This window comes from Aptenodytes forsteri, unplaced genomic scaffold (assembly GCF_000699145.1).
Source record: "Aptenodytes forsteri isolate BGI_AS27 unplaced genomic scaffold, ASM69914v1 Scaffold523, whole genome shotgun sequence".
Lineage (NCBI taxonomy): Eukaryota > Metazoa > Chordata > Aves > Sphenisciformes > Spheniscidae > Aptenodytes > Aptenodytes forsteri.
Genome location: NW_008794159.1, coordinates 676,250 through 696,656, shown reverse-complemented (window position 1 = coordinate 696,656; position 20,407 = coordinate 676,250). Strand labels below are relative to the sequence as shown.

General features: G+C 38.2%; 1 protein-coding gene across 1 annotated transcript; it reads left to right on the top strand.

Annotated features, from left to right (window-relative positions):
• Positions 1–666: 666 nt before the first annotated feature.
• On the top strand, positions 667–20,122 carry LOC103899865 (prostatic acid phosphatase). Its single transcript, XM_009280434.1, has 11 exons — positions 667–780; positions 6,783–6,878; positions 8,256–8,342; positions 9,308–9,460; positions 12,134–12,232; positions 13,726–13,830; positions 14,756–14,888; positions 16,304–16,386; positions 18,207–18,313; positions 18,894–19,063; positions 20,004–20,122. Exons 1-11 carry the CDS (start codon positions 667–669, stop codon positions 20,120–20,122), a joined length of 1,266 nt encoding a protein of 421 aa, XP_009278709.1.
• Positions 20,123–20,407: the final 285 nt, after the last annotated feature.

The window sequence follows — 20,407 nt, the reverse complement described above, 5'->3', positions numbered from 1 at the left end:
GCAGTTACAAAAGGGGAAATACAGATATACTCCAGGGGAAAAGAAAAGCAACACACAAATTGAAGAGCAAATAACTGCCCAGCAAGGAGCTTAAAGAACATACTTGTTGCAAGATTTATTAAACTATTTTATCTGAGGGACAGGTAATTTTAACCTACATATTGTTTGAAATAATTATTCTGATTTCACAGGGACAATGTAGAAGAGGAAAGAAAAAAGGAGGGGGGGGAAGCTGAAAAGAGGACTAACTGAGCAGCAAAGAGAAAAGAGAAACAGTATTGCCTGGCTCTTGTTTCCGAGTTTATCCTCGTGGCCATGCTATAGTCTGGAAAAATTCCAAGCCCTGAGAAGTGGAAACAGAACAAGTAGGTTGAAACATTAGGAATGCTTAGCAACTCCTTCGTATTTTAACCTCATCCTTACACTGCAAAAGAGAAAAATATCACAGAGAAAAAGGAACTGAATTATGATTTGATTAAATAGAATGTAAACAGTAATTTGAAAACAAAGGGCGATGCAATTTGTTGCGTAGTCACACAACATTCCTCTTGGATTTGAAATTCACCGGCAGCAGTTCCACCCCTTTTGAAAGTACAGCCTGACGTCTGGGCTGTTCAGCCTGAGCAGCTGCTGGAGCTACGAAGCCTTTTTTCATCCTCTGCCAGGATGGGAGTGATATGGCTTCCCAACCCATCTAGGATCCTGTGTTTTTCTTTTCATATTATCCTCATTCTGCTTCAACAGACTACTGCAGAAAGAGAACTGAAATTTGTCGTTGTAGTAAGTAGATTTGTTTTCTGTTTTGTTGCGGGGAATACAGGGAATTTGGTATGGCTGTCGAATCAAACAAGGTGTGCAGTTGCTTTGCCTCTTTTTAGACTTAGAAATAACTGCTGCTGCCCTTCTGCTTACTGAGTTCAAAGGCTTCACTTAAAGAAGATTAAAATGCCTCTAGTTATAAGAATTTTCATCTCCTAACCCCTAGTTATTATTTCAAGATAACTGAACAACTTAGCTTTGTGGTAGATGCATAATGCACAGGAGTTAAGAGATCTGAGGTCTAGTTTACCTGTTCTTGCTTAATTTAGCTGACACTCTGATGCATAGTCTGAGAGCTGGTGATTATGGCCTACCTTCTCTGTGCTTAGAAGCTGAAGCTTACGATGTTACAGAAGTTATCACAAAAACAAAAGTATTTTCCATTTCAGAATAACTGAATTGGCAGAGCAGTATACTGAGAAACAGAAAAGGGCATTTTTATGTAGAGATTTGAGACACATGTTGCATTAACTGCAGTTAGGTTGAGAACAGACTGTAATCGTTTTTTTGCTGGGCCATTTGTTATTTTAAAGTAACTAGACACTACTTCAACATCACTTTCCCCAAGTGCTCAGGTAAAAGAGAGATTAATTCAATGAAATAGTTTGGATCGTGAAGGTTGCATCATAGTCCTTTTCATTCTAATTTCTTTTTTTATCAGAGGTATACCGATAAAGAATAGTTAGTCTAAAGGGATATTTCCAATATAAAGTTGTGGGGATCGGAATTCACATTTATAAACAGGAATTTTAAGATCTTCTTCCACCTTTCGCTATTTGAGATATTATGTGCACATACAGATAACAGACAGAAGTACTGTGTCCAAAACATATCATCTAGCTCTAGATAAAGTATTTCATATCTAGTTGTCTATTGGCTGCATTGTAGATGTACCACTTGGAGAGAGGCCAGAGTGCACAGGAAAAACCAGTTCCTTCTCCTGCCGAGGCTTATTGCTCTGTCAGACACTACACAGGCCAAGGACTCAACGCTAATTCCAGTAACGTTCTGTGTATAGCAATATACCTAAATGTTGTTTCAATGACAAGAGGGAGAACTGGACACACGGATGAAATCAGGCAGTCAGCAAGCCTTGGAGAATTAACTCCTTGAAAGGAAGGAGACTTTTATTGAATTGCAGCTGTTATTGTGTTCTAACAAGCAATGGTTTTGCAGAAAGAGTTACAGGAAATGCTCACCATTATGGAGATAGAGGCTTCCTATCCAAAATCAGCTGCTTACCACAGCTATGCAGCCACCTTTCCCACCTACCAAAAAAAAAAAAAAATAGCACTTTATTTATTTATAGGGTAGCTTATCCCAATTAATATTAAAATAATAGGTAAATTTCATTTAAACTGTCTTCCTTTTATCCCTGATACTTTCCCTCAGACTGACCAATCTGCCTAAAAAGTTACAATAGGTTTAATCTTATTATCAACATACATCTCTTTTCTCAAGGCATGGTTTCTGTGTGTTTGACTGAATTTTGCCTTCTGAACTCACTGATTGAATTTCCATGGGAACAGATTTACTAGCATAAATAAATAGGATAGGAACTGGCCCCAGAACATTTCACTGATATAATGGGATATAATGAGGGTATAGCTACAGTCAAGGTAAGTCTAAAAGGCATCTTTCTGAGATAATTCAATAGCCATTTTCCAGCTGTACTCTGTAAGTTGCTATGTTTTCACCTGAGAGTATTACTGCATTGTGAAAATGTGTCATAATGACTTTTTTAATCTTTCTTAGCAGAACTGCAGAATGTAAAATACATCTGCAGGGGAGAAAAAACAGACAAATGTTCCCTTTTGCTCACTTCTAGAATTGTGCTATGCTCTGGGAAGGTGCCTTGCTCTCTCCTCATGGTTTCCATCTTTGTGCTGATTCTGTGCGTTTTGATTATTGGCCACAAGTCCTTTTGGCTGAAAAGCTCCAATTCAAGCCGATTTGTCAAAATGTTGTTTTAATTTTCTTTCTCACATGTAAACAGTAGTCTTCACCATAATTCCTGTGCACTGAATTTAAACTAGACATAAGAGAAGAAAATAGGAAATACGTAGGCCCATGGGGTACCCAAGTAGAAATGAAATACTGCTTTACTGCCTCTGTATAAAGAAATTCTGACCTGTAACTTCTGTCTCCACACAGGCACCCATTTCACCTGCCATATATACAAAGAGGTTTGGTTTCTGAGGTACTGTGATTTCATCATGTCTTTCTTCCTGTAACTCAGGATAGGAAGTGTTGACTGAGCATGTTACCTATTTGTCTAATCAAGCCAAGCCATTTGAAACCTTGACTAAACATGCTCAGTATTTCTGCATCCATGGTTTCCCTGAACTGGCAGCATGACTGGTTCCATTTCTCTCTTGTTTCTTCATTCCTACTGCTGGCTTCAAAATAAGAAATCTTTTTGTCTGAAGTTGAGTCTGTCAATAAAAATGTCTGTGAGATGCTTACTATTACTCAGAGACAGATAATTCACTGTAATTCATGGCATTTCTGAATGAAGATGTTATATGGCATGTACTACACATGCCATATTCTCAGTTCACCCTCTCCTCCGCACCAGTTTTTCTCCAATATGATTTTTCACCTGACAACAATGGAAGCAAATGCTGGAAAAGTCTGAGTCATGTGGCCATTTTGCTCTGAAGTGATCACCCTCACAAAGTTACAAAGAGTGAATGGGAGAACCCAGACACCAAATCAGGTTCAAGCTGTATTAGAGTTGAAGGAGAGGGTATTTGGTAACTATCCATCTATTGCTTTTGAGAACTGACTGAGGTGAAGCACTTCAGATGGAAGTGCTGAAATGAATATACCAAACAGGTGTGCTTTGCTCTTTTTGTGTACATCCTCCTTGCCCTCCCTTCCTTCTTGGTTTCTAGTGTCTTTTCACCTTTTATGATGCCTCCTTGTTCCTTTTCTCTCATCCTGCCATGTTCTATGTCTTCTGAAAGGTCAGGAAGGCAATCTGTAGGCCAGGAGTAACAAATGCTGCAGCACACATATTTTTAAATTAATTTGAAGGATCAACTCTTTTTTAACAAAATCCAAACGATGAGTGTTGAGAAATACATATTGATGAGCAAAGCAAGCTTTGTAGGGATACATTTTCTTTCCCTAACAGTATCAGGTGTTCAATGAAAAATACAAACTTTCAAATACACAAGCTTTTCTTAAAGTTTTAAATTAAAAAAAAAAAGTCTCCTAAAATGTAGCTGACTATGACTGAACGAGTTAGCCTTTTAGGTTAAGCAGTTGTTCATAAGGTCACCGTTTCGTTTCCAACTGCAACTGAAGCAAAGTCTTTTTAAGAAGTAGCAAGCAAGAAGGAGGTTTGAGCACAAACAAAAATCGGTTGGCCGAGAAGCTTATTCCTTCAATTCCTAAAACCAGGGTTCTGCTCCTAGAAGTATTTGTTTCTTTCTTGCTACTTCCAACTTAGTGTTAATATCATATTCGTATGTCACTGTGCAATGAAGATGCAGAAATACAAACAAGGAACTGAACTTTTTTCTATTTTGTGTGGACTTAAAGAAGCTGTGCTGTTTTTTAGAAGAGAACACCCTCCACTGCTTCCATTTCTTAAGGTTACAAAGTGAGAAAATATTTTTCTTTACATCTCCTGCTCCCACTTACATTTGAATATCTTTTCATCTTTATCTCTTTGCCCTCTCACCTCTGTTCAGGTAAAATGCTACTCTGTTCTGGTTTATTGAAAGTTTTTAGGGGTTGACTGTTGTGACAGCGAACTATACACTGAGGGTTATGTTGCATATTAAGTATAAAGCACCATAAACCAGTGTTTAAAATCTAAAACATTTTCAGTATTTTTTCACTAATAAAAAGGGCATATTTATTGGCCAAGTGTTGATCCATTGCTACATATTGCCTAAAAAAATAGTCATTTAATCATGTCAGTCAGTTTGAGCAACTGTCAGTTACTCATAAAAATGCTTTTCTGTGAAGCTGGATAATTTAACAAGAAAGTATGCAGCTACATTGTAATTGGGAATTTAACCTTCATTCTTTACAGAGGCATCGGCTTTTTCCGGAAAAATAAATTATTTAATGAATCCTACCTGACACCTATGTATGTCAGCATGTCAAAACACCAAGGAAATAAGCGGTGACACAAAAGTCCTCCTCACTCATTTTTCTTGCATGCAACTGAATCAATCACCAGACAATGTAGCTCTTTACCTATTCTCCTGTTCACTAGAGGTGCACTGAGAAATTATTATAAAGAACCAACTGAGATTCCAGATTAGTAAGAAAAGACATGTACAGAATTGAAAATTGCATAGAGAAGCAAAAATAAAATATTTAAGAAAGATTTTATGGACTATTTTGCTGTACTCGAACTCAGAAAAAAAAGGTGGATTTTTTTTTCCTTGAAACTGTGCAATTTCATGTTGATCAACATGTTGATGATGGAGGAAAAACCTCCTTGATTTGCTGAAAAATATTCATTTCAAGTTGGCCACATCTTCAGTGAAATTCAACTAGCAAAGCAAAAAAATAATAAGCAGTTATCTACATGGTTCTAATGGTAACATCTACTCTAGCAAACCTTGCTGTCTAGTGTAGAAAACAAACAGAGGGAGAAATCTAATTATATTTGCTTTTAAAGGATAATATTTTCCACCTCCGAAGTACCTGTTCTAGCACAAGTTTGTGCACATTAGTGCAGAAGGCTGATGAAAAGGGTGTGTGTTGTAATTAAAACATTAAGCCACATGGCTTGTGTCTACTTTGAAAAATATAAACATAAATCACCTCCCAGTGGGAGTGGCAAACTAACTAGTGTGTACAAACCTCTCTGATGTTTGGGCAAGAATGATGTGGCTTAATGACGCAATGAAGAGTGTTAATTATAATCAAGCTATATACCAGTGAGGTATTATGGAATAAATGTAATTTTATGAACAAATATACCATGCTTCCACACTGTCATTTTATTCTGCAAAGTCAGGAATGACGTTGGTTATGTGAACATTGATACAAGCAAAGGTAACTTTTGCAACAGTTTGGCTCAGCATCCTTGAAGATTGTCTGGAGCCCTGTGAATTTGTATTCCAGCATTTCCTTTCATGTGATACTTTTGCGGACTTCATTTCTCTAAGCCCACACATGTCATATTTAGGGAGGGTAATTCAGAGTTTTTCAGAACTATTTAATCTAGGGTTGGCACTCTCTTTGTATGCTGGAATAAAAATAGAAAAAGGCTCATTTAAGGTTTCTGATGTAAAAATCATATGATTGAAAGTATCACACTAATATTCACCATGCTGGAGTGTCCAGGATAGGGAAGCGACAAAACTCTTTGCTCTCACTGAATTTAACAGAAAAAAAAAAATCCTACAGACTTTCAAAAATATTAATATTTAAATACATGTATGTAAAAATATTAATAAATATTAAGGAAGCTAACAGTGTAAATGTTCGTGCTTTTTCATCTTTATATTTTAGGAAGATTGAGAAATCAAACATAAGATCCATGTGTACATGGAATTGCTTTTAAAGATACTGCTATGAAAAAAGCAGTTACCAAAAGTTTCAAGTGTCCAAGCCAAAGTAATTAAATCCTCATATAAGCACATCAGTAACTGGTTTAATATTCAGAGGTGCTGAGTGTCCAAAATGCAGTCAGATTTCTTGTCTAGGTGCCTAACTATGTATGTAATCTCAGCATTAACATCTCGGCTGATGAATTCTGTGTTCTAGGTGGAAGAATCATCAGGCTCATGCCCACTAAATTCCTATATAATTATACCTATTCTTGTGTGTAAAGAATGTACTCCAATCCTACTTGACTAGGTTTCTGCAGACTCTCCAATATTTTCATTTGAAAAATGTCACTGGAAGTATAATGTATGCTTGACTTCTAGCTGGGTAAGAAAGGAATGTTAACAGTAATTAACTCGATTTTTTACTGGTAATTTTGTGAGGTTTTCCGACATGGTGACCGAACACCAATTGTAAACTTTCCAACTGATCTACACAAAGAAAGTGAATGGCCCCAGGGATTTGGACAACTTACCAAGGTATGTTGACTTTCTTAGAAGCACTTATATATGCTACTAAAATAGGAAGTGGGCAGATTTTTTTACGAGTGCCTCAGAAACATTAGCAAATCCCAAGTACTGATATATGGTATTAGCAATACCCCGTAATTCATAAACATTTTTGCAACATTATTCATCCAACTACTGTTAAATTGAAATCTTGTTCATCATAGCTTTGTAACTACCTTCCTAAAAGCAAAAACCTTCTGGCAGTGTGTCTGCATTCAAATAAATGGCAAGTTTAAGCATTGTCTATACTCCTAACATTGATGAAGTTCTAATGACCATTAAGCACTGGGCCCTGTGACAGGGTAAAGGAATGACACCTGCCCACCAGGTCAAGTTTTGAGTCCACACCCCATCATTTGACTGGCAACCACTTACTGACAAAACAAGGGAAGTCTTGCAGGAGAAGGCTGCTTCTGGGGACAATGTGTCTTCTAATAAGGCTGCTCTCAGCCCAGAGTTTCACTAGGATGCACTGAACCTACTTCTTGCTCTGGCATTTCAATATCAAGCCTTAGCTCTTTAACTCTGTTTGACATACGAAATTCTGGAGCAAAGAGAGGCCAATGCATTTCCTAATAATCCTTCATCATGATGCAGTTCAGGATTTAGTGTTTGAAGTGAGGCTTGAAAGATCTGTAAAATTCAGACACTCAGACAACACATTACTATCCCCAGGTACATAGCTTATGTTGTAAGAAGAAAAAAAGTTTCTGCTTTGACACAGATTTTTTTGAGAGCTTTTTGCTATTTTATTATCTCTTTAGCAGCAGGAGTAAGAATGTACTTCTCTGACAGCTAAAAGTTAAAAAGTTCAGCTCAGGTTTGGAAATGAGTAACAGAATCGACAGTGTGCAATCTAAGACAACTGCAGATGAACCAAGGCAAAGATGGAAGAACGTTACTTAAGGCATGAAATGCAAGCCACAAATTTATCAGGTTGATCGAACAGCAGAGCAATGACAATAATAAATACTAGGTTATCAATCATCCTTTCTCAGCTGTCATTAACTGACATACTCTTTGCAATGTTGATTATGTATAACTCCAGGAGTGTCTACAGAGCTACAGCACTGTGGAAACAGTATTTGTATAGGATCAGGTGCATGGCCTTTCCTGTAGCAGATGTTGGAGTCTTAGCATTTCAGAACGTATCTTTTTTTTCATAGATATAAATATTTCTGTTAAAAATTCTAGATCACCTACAACATATACAGTACATTATACAAATGGTTCATGATCACTTAAAAACTGATTGCTGAAGACAAAAAAGAAAACAGAAAAGAAACTTCTACATTAAGATTTTCCAGTCACCTTAAACTAATAATCATCTGTATGCTTGCCTTGCAGACTGGAATGCAGCAGCTATTTGAACTTGGACAGTATGTGAGGAAAAGATATTCCAACTTTTTGAACAGCACATACAACAGGCAAGAGGTATATAGCAGAACTGTCTGGAGGACATTTCTCTGGCATAGCGGAACTATGGACTTGTGCTAGATAAAAACACATCATCATATTCACTTCATTAATGGAAAAACTAAGGTAATAGAAGAACATTTTTGTAAATCAGGCTTTTATGTCAAGGTAAAAACATAGACTGAAGTCTAACTTTCAGCTCCTACATTCAGTTCAGGTCTTCCACTGCCCAGTCTTCCAGGACTGAAAAGCTCCACACCACCAAACGAATTGGGAATTTATACATAGTGACCCAATGTTGTTCTATCCTGTCGAAAGGTGAATGCATATCCAGCCATGTGATGGGCCATGTTCACATACTTCATCCTGTAAAAGAGAGGTCTAACAGTTGTTTGGATGTGCTTGTTATATGGTACAGATCCATTGTGGGGAAGGTACCACTACCATTTTGGTCACTACATGAGGGATGCTTTGATGGGAAGGCGTAAAAGACTATAGCTTTGCCATGCTTCCAAGAGAGGTTTATGGTTCTAAGTGCCTTCATTCCTGAGGTATAGCAGATGGATCACAGAATCATAGAATCAGAATCATTTAGGTGGGAAAAGGCCTTTAAGATTGAGTCCAACCATAAACCTAACACTGGCAAGTCCACCACTACACCATGTCCCTAAGCACCACATCTACACGTATCAATGTTCCTCTGAATCTCAGAAGATGGAGAGCTTCTTTCTTTTAAATCTTGCTTTCTTATTCTTCTTAGTTCTGTCTGAGGATTAGATTCCAAATTGAAAGATGCTTTGGCAATTCCATTTATGCAAATGAAGTAGGGCCCTGGAAAGCTGAGTTATGGTTTCACTGTTTTGACTTTATGCAAAAAACATAAAACTGAAAACGAGAAGCCAGGATTGATGAGTTGGATAAAATTTCCTTATTATTTGTATCGTTTCCATTTTATTTTTAACTCTTTGTCATTCTATCTTCAGTTTTACATCCAGAGTACAGATTATGATCGCACCATTATGAGTGCCCAGTCGTACCTTTCTGGCCTCTTTCCACCGACTAGCAGTCAAATTTGGAACCCTGAGCTTCTCTGGCAACCCATTCCAGTTCATATTTTGCAAAAATCAACAGACCGGGTGAGTACTGGCTGGACACTTCCTATAACACCTTAAACTTTCCCAGAAGCAAAAAACAGAAAAAAGGGGGGGAAAAGCTAAAAAATATTTTCTATTCTTTTTGAGTTCAATCTAATAGAAAACATCAACTGCAGCTACTGGCTGACAAGCATGTCATAGGTCAACTGTAATAGCTGCATGAAAATCCTCCTATAGTTGCAGAATACCTGAATTGTAGTCCACACTACCATTTTCTTCAAGGTACAGCTCTAACATTTCTCTTGGCAAGGACACTTTTGGACAGTATTAAAGGGAAGTTGCCCTAAACCTTTATAGAGAACAAGTGCTTCTCTAAGCACAAATCAGCTAGACAGACCTCCCCTCCTTGGCAAGTTTGTTCCATAGTTTATTCAAGGAATGGAATTTTCACCAGCCACCATAATGACCTCTCAATTACTACTTTCCTATTCTGGTAGCACTTAGGCACCCTAATTACAGACAAGGGCCCTTTTATGCTCAGTGCTATACAAACATTTAATGAAACCCTAGCACTTGCCTTGCGGTTCATAATAAGAGCAGACCTACGTGAATAATAGGTCTTGTAGAAGTTTTACTATATGTAGCTCTCTCTGGCTGACTCAGGTTTACATTTTAATTTCACTGGCTCCTGTGACAAGAACTGTGTAAGGAACAGTGTGTTGAACAAGGACAAAAAGTTATTGAGTGTAATGACAGAAAGGCTAATTGTCTTCCGCCTTTAAGGACAGAAGTTGACTTTAAGGAAATGTATACAAAAACCCTATTAAATAACTGCCTGTCCAGTCACCAACATCAGAGGATGGACTCTGTCATTAGGGGATGGCTGCACCTGCCTCCCATTGGCATTCCTCCATTCTTGGAAGCCATGCTTGAAAGCAGGTACAGAGAGAAAGGGTTTCCACAAACTGGATTAGGCACAATGTGCTTCAGCTTGAAACTTGACTCTGTCCCTCAACAGAAAAGAATGCTGTCACTGTTATTTAAATGTGGGACACTAGGGGAAGTTCTTTCACCAGAAGACTGAAAAAGCATCAAAACGGTCAGAGCTTTGGCCAAATAAAACCTCAAAGCCCTTAGGGGAATCACAGTGCAGTGCAATGACCTGTTTGGAGAAGGCAAGCTCATTTGTAGGAATCTCTAGAACCTCATCACTTCTGCAGCTGCTTCAGGAGTGGGTATTGATGTTTCACTGAAACACACCTCTGCGGCAACTCAAAATTCCTGTTAAATATGCAAACACCTGGAAAAAACATTGTTCCCTTGTTAAACCAAGCAGATGTTTGAGGGTATTTTCAAGCCCTAAGCAACGCAAAGTGGGAAATTGAGGCCAAGTACAGTCCTGTAAAAAAACCTAATCACAGGTTTTTTTCAGCCACTGAGATCCTTCAAGACCGGACAGGCAACAGTACTGAGCACTGCTTAATGAGGCCAAAGGGAGTGGCTTAATTAATAACACCTAGAGGGGGATAATTAAGCCATACAGCAAGAGAAACGTTTGTTATTGTGTAATTAAACAACATTCCCCAGTTTCATATTGCAGCTTTGAGCCTTCACCCTCCAGTGTGCTGCTGTTACAGAAAAAACGCACCTTTGGAAATCTGTCCAAGTAAAAGTGTGCTAGTGTCAGTTGGTGGCTGCTGCAAGCTTCACGTTGATAAATCAAAGAGAAGAGATGCACTGGAAGTGCAGTCTGCGAATGTTCACCCCAAGACAGAGTAGACCTCTTTGCACATACGTAAGCCATAGATATTGAAATTAATGTCTCCAGTGTATATTAAATCAGTTCCTTGACATGATTTGTATGGATATAGGATAATATTAGTGCTGGGTCAAAAGTGCTCTAGTGATGTGACATAAAGTGTTGAACCAGCACAAGCTTATTTTGCTCATCATAACTTTTTACTGACACTTTATGCTGGATCAGGTATCATCTGTCCTTCTGCAATTAGCATAAAGCATATTTGCCAGAGCACAGAGTATGATGGACACATATGTATTTACACATGGTTCAGATCAAATAGGTACTATCAGGTGACCTCATAATGCATACATGTGGAGTTATTAAAAGTGAACCATACCCCTAAACAAGAACAGAGCCATTAGGCTCATAGCTTTTTGATATTTCTGGAGCACAATTTATTTGTCACTCTTGTTTCGAGTTCTGTCCATTAAGTGGTACTTAAAATGCTTACCATAATACACTGCTTACCTCCAAAGAGGTGAGAGCAGGATGTGTAGATGCAGAAGCAGTTCAGATTCCAGTACCACGTGGAGTCAAGATGCATCTGGGGGGATTCAGAAATTAAGAGGGAAATGGTAGCTTTTTAAAATTTCTGATCATGGACCCTGATCCATTTCTCAAAGCAATCCCTGACAGACATGCATAATTTCTTTTTGCCAAAATCACTTAAACTGAGGGAAATCAAGCTACCATAGCCACAAGTAGCCACTGAAAAGTCAAGTTACCACAGTCCATTGCTTATGTTAACTGAATTCATGAACAAGGTAACCAAACAAACCATTATGGATGGAGTAGCTGTGGCACAGTCATGAATCTATCTAACAAATATTACATCAGCAATCTCAGCAATAGAAAAACTAGAGGTGTGTTGATTAATTCTAGAACTATTCTAAGTTTTACTGCTCTTGTTTCAGAGGCTGCATTTTCCTCTGCCTGACTGTCCCCGTTTTGATGAACTTCAGAATGAAACACAAACATCTAGTGAACTTCAAAATAGAATACAACCATACATGGTAAGACAAAATAAAAAGGAAACAAAATCTAAGAAAGAGAGTAACTAAGATGTAGAAGTTATGGAATTGCCTTGTTTCCTTTTGCTGAAATGCAAAAATAAATGAAAAAAAAAAATCCTGAGCACTCTCTTAAAATCAGAAATTTAGGCCAATATGATCAAAAAGTATGTTTGATATGCTTTTGCATTTCTCATACTTTTGTATATTAATCTTTTAAAATGTGAATTTAACATTAATTTTCTGAGACTATTTAGAGCTGCATGTAATTAAAGTTCCATGATCTGAGGGGAGACTAAATTTCTGGATGCAGCAATTTCCGGTTTTACAGCGTAGCACAAAACCAATTCTAAAAAATCTGATAAATCTGAAACTTGCGAAGGTTTATGCCTTCCTGCTGTGACTTTCTGAAGGTGACACTACAACAGAGAACTAAAGCAAGCCCAACCAGGTGAACACTCTGACTTACGTAAATTTCTCCGAGATGCATTTTGGAATCATCACAGGACATGCTTCTGTTTTGGCCATGACACAAATCTTCACAGTCAGAGATTCAAAATTTCCCACTCCAGTGCTGCAGCAGGATGTAGGTACATGGATGGTATACCTGCCGCAAGCAACCATGTTCTTGTGGATAATAATTGCTCTAGATAGGGGTTACTGCTGCTCTCTTTTTTGCCTACCATGCACTTTGTAACAGCTCTACTGCACAAATAAAGCAGGGGTTTTGTGTTCCTCATACCCTGACTGCACCTGTACACATTCTCTCAAACTGACTTCAGGCTTACTGCTTGGGCTAAACCCAACATTTTCCTTTTTTGGTTTATTTCTAACTTTCTGCTAACTCAGCTACTCTGGTCAGTCTCACTCACCTGCAAGGTGAATTATGACTTCATAGCTATCCTCTCTCTCAGCTACTAGTATGAAACAGATAACATGGGAATAAGGGATAATAAGGAGTCCCTTTATTCTTCTGTGGTAGCACATAGCAAGAATCCCTATGGGAATTGTTGTGGAACTATTACTTAGATATTCAGCTCCCCTTCAATGGCAGAAGGAAAACCTAGTTTCCTTTACAATTTCTTTTTGCCTCATCCTGAATATTTACCTCAGCTCTCTTTAATTTTCTATTTTCTCCTCATCTTTTTTCTCATGTTCCTTTTCCCTTAGTGCCTTCCTCTTCCTTATATCTGAAGGCTTGAGGTGACTGAGGTAGCCTCCTGGCGCAGTCAGAAGAGGGAGAGAAGAGTGCAGCAGAGAGAGCACCAGACTTATCCATAGCAGGGCTGAGGAAAAGCAGTGTCTGAAACAGAAATCAGTACCTTGAAATGGTTACAAAACGAAATCTGCAACCAAAATCTTCCTCTACAAAGGTGTCACCTGTGTAAAATTAAACACTACTGTGTTGCCAGGTTGGGTGCTAATGAATCTGTATACATATATGTTCCATATGTATTAAGTATTTGTGGTATACTCTTCACTTTTTTTCCCCCCAGGATTTTTTACAAACAATGGCAGTTAACACAGGACTTGAACTAAATCATCTTAAAATACTGGACAATTTCCAGCTCTGGAATACATATGATACTCTATACTGTGAGGTAATAATAAGGCAATAGAGGTCGGGAAAGAATATAACTCCTAAGCTGGGTTTCAATTAAACCATGGCAATGTGGTTTCACAGGAATGAGTTGCTTTCTCTCCTGGATTTGCTTTTTTTTTTTTTTTTTCCAATTTGAATCTAATTTCTAATTTAGTGCATTGGTAAAAGATAACCCAAAACCATGGTTTACAACTTGGGAAACTGTTGTTTCCATTTGATGTTTTATCCTGAAGCACTGGTAGTGAAATCCATTCCCTTTATTCCCTCATTTTCCTTCCCAATATGCTGCTATAGAATTATTTGAGCATGCTGCCTAGGACATATTTATGATTTTTAACAGGAAAATGAAATTATTTGCTTTAACCTATCAACAGGTAATCATCAAAATACTTAGATGTTGAAAATGAGAAGTAAGATTATGATCTATCAGTTAGAAAATTAGGAGGTGATGATTGCTACCCATGAATAAATGGGTAAATTTATTTTTACATATTATTAATTATTACACTTGTCTGTAAATGGCCAGTGATGGAACCAGTATCTGGACAACTGTATGGAAAAGGCAGGAAAAGTTGGAGCTAGGTTATACCCTGAAGACCCAGAGGAAAGGAAGAGGATAAGACGTATGTCTGCAATCTTTCACACTAGCAAAACCAAAAACATGTATCGCTATAGCAAGAACACATTATACCTACAAGGGATCCCCTTCACACAGGTGTTTCCCCTCTTCCCATTCACCCACTTCAGGTTGATCCCCATTCCCACAAAGGGTATTTCAGGGTGTGCTGATGAGTGAAACCACACTGGACAAAGAATTGCAGGACAGCCTCAGAGAGGCTAAATGTAGTAGTGTGAGGCTGGGCAATAGGACAATGGAAACCAGTAGAAGAAAAAAAAATTATTTTGTTTTCCTTTGTCACTAGGGTATTCACAATTATACTCTCCCTGTATGGGCCACCAAAGATGTAATCGACAAGATGGAAAAACTGGCAGAATTATCCTTATTATCGCTATTTGGGCTTTATAAAACAGAAGAGAAATCACGACTACAAGGAGGTAAATCAAAAAATGCATAGCTCTCAGAAAGGAGGAGACAATGCTTATGATAACATGCAACATCCTGTCACCTTACTCATGCAAAGTTATTGATGCAGAACCTTGATTTGTAACTGTGGACACTGGATGCCATATTAAGCATGAAAATATGTGCTGAACGCTGGCATTTGCATGGATGAGATATTGAAACAAGGTGTAAATATTAATGTCTTTAGTTATCCCACATTTTTTAAGGGATTAGGATTTTAAGAAAGATTATAGAAATCCAAGGGATAAAATCAAGCCCTCATGGGTATGATCATTACTTGTCTGATATTAGGTTAGATTAAGTTTAAGTTCTGTTTCTCCAACGTTTATTCTAATTGTTTCTTGACCTTTGTTTTTCCCTTTGATGTACTGGTTACATATTGTGCCAAAACCTTGGCAACACACTGGTGGCTCTCTGGGAGACTGATACAAAGCTGCTCCAAAACAGTCCAATCAGAATAGAAGATGAGAGATTCAAGTTATGTCTATACTGCAAGAACTGGGACTAGTGCTTAGCTCCAAAATTGGGGCACGTAGGCTATGCACATTCTGACACTACTTCAGGACACAACCCAGGCATTTATCATATCGTTCCCAGGTGTCCATGAGCAGGAAACTCAAACAAGTGAGCTTGAATATCTGCAGGCTGGACCGTTTGGGGCTAGGCTTTGTAATGCACCTACCCTGCAGTCTAGACCTAGGTAAAAAATTATTAGCAGACTCATCATCTAGGCATATATATCACTGGATCAAGCCATATAGTAATTACAGGCTCAGACCTGCGTTAAAGCCCACTATCTGGTAGCTGGCTGTATCATGTGGTCAGGACTTTTTTTCTAGTGTTCACAGGCACACCAGTTATGCCCTTTCCCTATAACGGTATAAATTGGGCTACAGGGAATTTCTGCTGCCCTTATCCCCTTGGCTTTAGAATATCTTTGGTCTGGAGAAGGAGTACAAAAGAGCTTTGGAAAAATGAAGAATTGATACTGTGTGACTTGTTGGAAGTAAACAGTTCAAAATATTTCTTCAGCTTCTGAAGAGGAAGAGGCTAGCACAGCTGTCATTATTACAACACTCCAAACAGGCAAAAAATGACGGAGAGGAGGTCTCAGCATAACAAAACTGGAAGTGTCATTAGTCCCAGTTCTCAGGGTAGTTCTAGATGACTTCCTGTAAATCCTGTCACTTCACCTGACCTGGATGATGAATGATATATTTCACCTCTGTATTATCTTCTCACTAGTTATGAACTTGTAGTGAGCTAAAAAATGAGTATGAGGCCTGAGTAGATGTCTTCTATTTGATACTCAGAATCTTTTGCCTTTTTGATTTCTATGCAAATGTTATATCTTCATTTTCCTCTTCCTTGTTCCTATCTTTTTAAGGTGTCCTTGTGAATATTATTTTAAATAGTATTAAACAAGCTGCCAATTCTTCAAAACAAAGAAAAATGGAGGTCTACTCTGCAGTGAGTATTTTCATCTTTCATAAATCTTACTATGATTTTACCAGTAAAAGTCCCTTAAAGAGAATAATCAGTCTCCCTCTAAGTTAAATGAAAGAATAATATAATACAGTTCAATTCAGCTAACAAGCTGAACGCCAGTCAGTACAAGAACACAGCAGGAGCATGGATCCCACCTCAGTTTCAGTCAAACTGTACTTGGTAAAGAAAACTTTGTATTTTACCATCCATTTTTTCTGCAACTTAATGGTGCAGTTTCTGTAAGTTGCATCTTCCCTTAAGTGCTCCTAACCCAGAGATGCTGGCACATAGCAGAACTTCAGCTGCTCCTCCAAACCCTTCCTCTGCTTAGAAAGGGATGACACAACTGTGGATTCTTTTTTTTTATTTTAGAGGATGAAGAGGGCCATTTGGGTCAGACCAAGATCCACTTAGCTCATTCATTATCCTGTCTCTAACCATGGCTAACGGCAGGGAAGAATGTGACAATAATGCCAGCAGAGTGATGCTTCCCCTGATACAACCTTCCAGCAATCTGTGGCTTAGGGACTTCCTGAGATAGAATCTGTGTCTGTGTGTTTAATAGCTCTTGACAGACTTTCTTCCATCAATTTATTTAATCACTTTTTAAATGTATTTATACTTTTGGCCTCTGCAACATCCTGTGGCAATGACTTGTGTGTTAAAAGAAAAAAGTACTTCCTTATTTTTTTTGAAACTTAATAATGATTTAGCTCCTTCCTAGCATTTCTATTGTGAGAAACAGGGAATAGTCATTCTTTATTCATTTTGCCTGGGTCACTCATGAATCTACTGTTTTCTGTCACACCTCTTCCATCTTTTCTTTTCCAAGACAGACTCCTACCCTATTTAATCTTTCTTAATCTTTTTTAATGTAAATTTAAAATTTACCTTAAATCTTTCTTGCTGCCTTCTCTATGTGTTTTCTAGCCCTACTATATTCTTTTTGAAAAGGAAGAAGTGCATCCAGAATTTTCACTGCTGCTTTAATGCCCTGAGATCAAGTATACTCTTATTTTTGAAACTGATCAGTCTAAAAAGTTCCAGATCCTGAATAATAATTAAAACGTAGATGTTAGACTATAATATAAATAAGCCTAGCCAATATGTATATAAAGATGCTTACAAAATTTAGGCATCAAGGTGTTTGGACTTACTTCCTTCAGCTCCTCCTCCTGGGATACCCTTCAAGAGGAGGGATAATGGGGAGAGGAAGAGACTGCAGGTGGGTGGGTAACTGATTCCATCAAAATAGAAGCCAAACAGAGATTTTATTGTATAAGTCCAAACAGAAGGGGCAACAATTTTAAAAGTTCTGGAGTGTGTGTGGAGGTGAGGAGGATAGTCTTTGTATGCAACTATTTGTCTGGTATACTATCTAAAAAAAAGTACTTGGATCTTCACCTGAAATGCCATAGGATATACTACCTTATACTGCCTTAATCTGACTTTGGAACCAAAAACACTCCTGAAGGAAGGAGTAGCAAAATGCACTGAAAAACTAGATTTATTTCTCAGACCACATCTTGCTTTCCCCCAGTATCTCTGTCTCCAAAATATTGCTAGATGGTGTAAGACACATACTGCAGCAACTCTTTGGAAATGTCCCCTGCTGTCTGTACTAATCTGTTAACATGTTTTTCCCAATGGTGAATATACCGAATATATTTTTATGGTCAAATTTACACAGGTTTTGTTTTATCTTGATTTCCACTCCCTCTCTACTCTTGTCTCATTACTCTGCATAAATGGTAGTTGATTTAACTGACTTTCAAAGATGGATTATTTTTTTTTTCCAATAGCATGACACCACAGTTGGGGCCCTCCAGATTGCTCTCAATATTTTCAATGGAAAACTGCCACCATATGCTGCTTGCCAGTTTTTTGAACTCTACCAAGAAAGCAGTGGGCAAGTATCTTCTTATCCATGCAAGAACACGGAGTGTTTGGAATTTGGTTCCCCCTTCCCCAAAATCATTTTCCTCTCAAATATTGTGAGGAGATACAAATCTGTTTTAAACTGATTCTTCACTGAGCAGTCCACAGGCACAAAGTTATATTAAAACTAGGAAAAATTATGTTTGCGGGATGTGCATGTATCTGTGTGCTTTGAAAGATAGGAAGAAGAGGAAAACAGGCCTTACCAGCTGGAAGTAAATGGTAAAATAAATTTTCCTACTTCTTCAAATGATAGCGACAACATTTCCAAGACATCTCATAAATCCCAAGGTAAACCAGTTGGCTTAGAAGAGCCTGGTGCTGTTGCCATTCAAGGAGCCTTCAGAAGGACCTTTTGAGCTGACTGGTGATCTGTGCAGTAATGTAACCAGCTTTGGCAAAGTGGGCATTGCAGATGCCTTTCACAAAGCCTCCATTCTTGAAGAACAGGTCCTAGGATGTTAGAGCCTATTTCCAGCATTCTGTCTCTAAATAGGAAACCTTGTGTTTAAGAACCTTTTTTAAAAAATCTTTTCAATGTTGTTAATCAGGCGATATAGCATTGAAATGCATTATCGGAATGACTCTTCAAAGGATCCTTACCTACTCACTCTGCCAGGATGCACCTCTTCTTGTCCACTTGAGAAGTTTGCTGAATTAGTTTCTCCTGTGATTACGGAAAATTGGTCAAAAGAATGTGGGAAGAAAGACAAAATGAAAGGTAGTGTAACAGCTCTGTATTTTCTACATAAGACATGGAGGCAGAAACTGTATCAATGGCTCCAAACTTTGTACCTTTCACACGATAGATGTCCCTTTAACAAGTGTGGACCAGCTTTACCATGGACAGGGAAAGCCGACAGAAATTAAATTTATCAGAAAATGTGAAGAGTAGACTTGTCTGCCAGTGTGAAGGCAGTGCTATTATTAGCATACTCACATAAGGAGCTACCTAAAGGCCATGGCCAAAACTAGAGCTTCGCTTGTTGAAAATGTCCGACAGAAATATGGGTGTGGGTGCTGTGCAAGGAGTCCTGTGTATGTTGGATGCATCAGACCTTCTGTAGATGCAAAGCAAAAATGGCTTGCACACACACAGTAAGACCGGTGCATCTGTATTTCTGGCATGTGTACTATGTACTGAGGATACCTTAACCTCCGCTGTACACACAGAGTGCAGCTGATCCATGCAGATACAGCAGCTGTGTGCCTGGGACTACCAACAGCTGACAACCGATAACCTCTTCCTGCCTGAATATTATTTCCAGGAGGGAAGTGAAGGGCAAGGCAGCACATGCTACTTTCCAATAGTTCTGGTATTTCCCCCTTCCTGCATATATTCTGTGTTTTGCTGATCCCTGATGAAACTCCTAGTTTGCATTAAGTACACATGGTCCCTCTCGCCCTGTGAAAACCTAGGAGTAAGATTTTACCCATGCACAGGAAGCTATCTATGCATTTCCAGGATTGAAGCATGTTTTTATACTTATGTTGCATATGTCAGTAAATGCAGGCCATGTGACCTTGCCAGAAATATGAACAAAATGTAACTATATTTCCATTGTACATATTTGTAATTAGACTGTTATCTCTGTATGCAAAATGATACACATTTACATCTTTCATTAACTCCCTTTTTCTTTATTGTTTTTCCTTCACAGATATTTTTATCGGATTTGACATTGCTGTTGGCTTGTTGTTCATTTTTGATCTTGTACTGCTCTACCTCCTTTATCATTATGGACGCTGCAGGCGCAGAAACAGTTACCAGGACATTTAAAGGGGAGGTAAAGAAATGAAAGAGAGAGCAGCTAGACATCAAGCAATCCTTTAAGTTGCTTATATCCATCAGTTTGCTCTGGTCAAATTAATCTCCAAAGCATATTCAGTAAACTTGAAGAGCTGAGGTATCTGCGGCCTCGCTCCTAAAAGACTAAACGTCTGCAGTGAGAAATACTGTAGAAATACGTTATTGTTAAGAATTTACTTTTGTAGGAAGACGGAATTACTTCAATTTCTATCTTTAGGTTTTCCACTACTATTAATCACTCTTAAGTCAACCAGT

Bases quoted from the DNA above. Each gene is read 5' to 3' on its own strand.
- LOC103899865 (XM_009280434.1), top strand. From the start codon at position 667: ATGGGAGTGATATGGCTTCCCAACCCATCTAGGATCCTGTGTTTTTCT. The intron at 9,461-12,133 runs GTGAGTACTGGC...CTCTTGTTTCAG, and splicing joins TGCAAAAATCAACAGACCGG to AGGCTGCATTTTCCTCTGCC. The intron at 19,064-20,003 runs GTAGTGTAACAG...TTTCCTTCACAG, and splicing joins GAAGAAAGACAAAATGAAAG to ATATTTTTATCGGATTTGAC.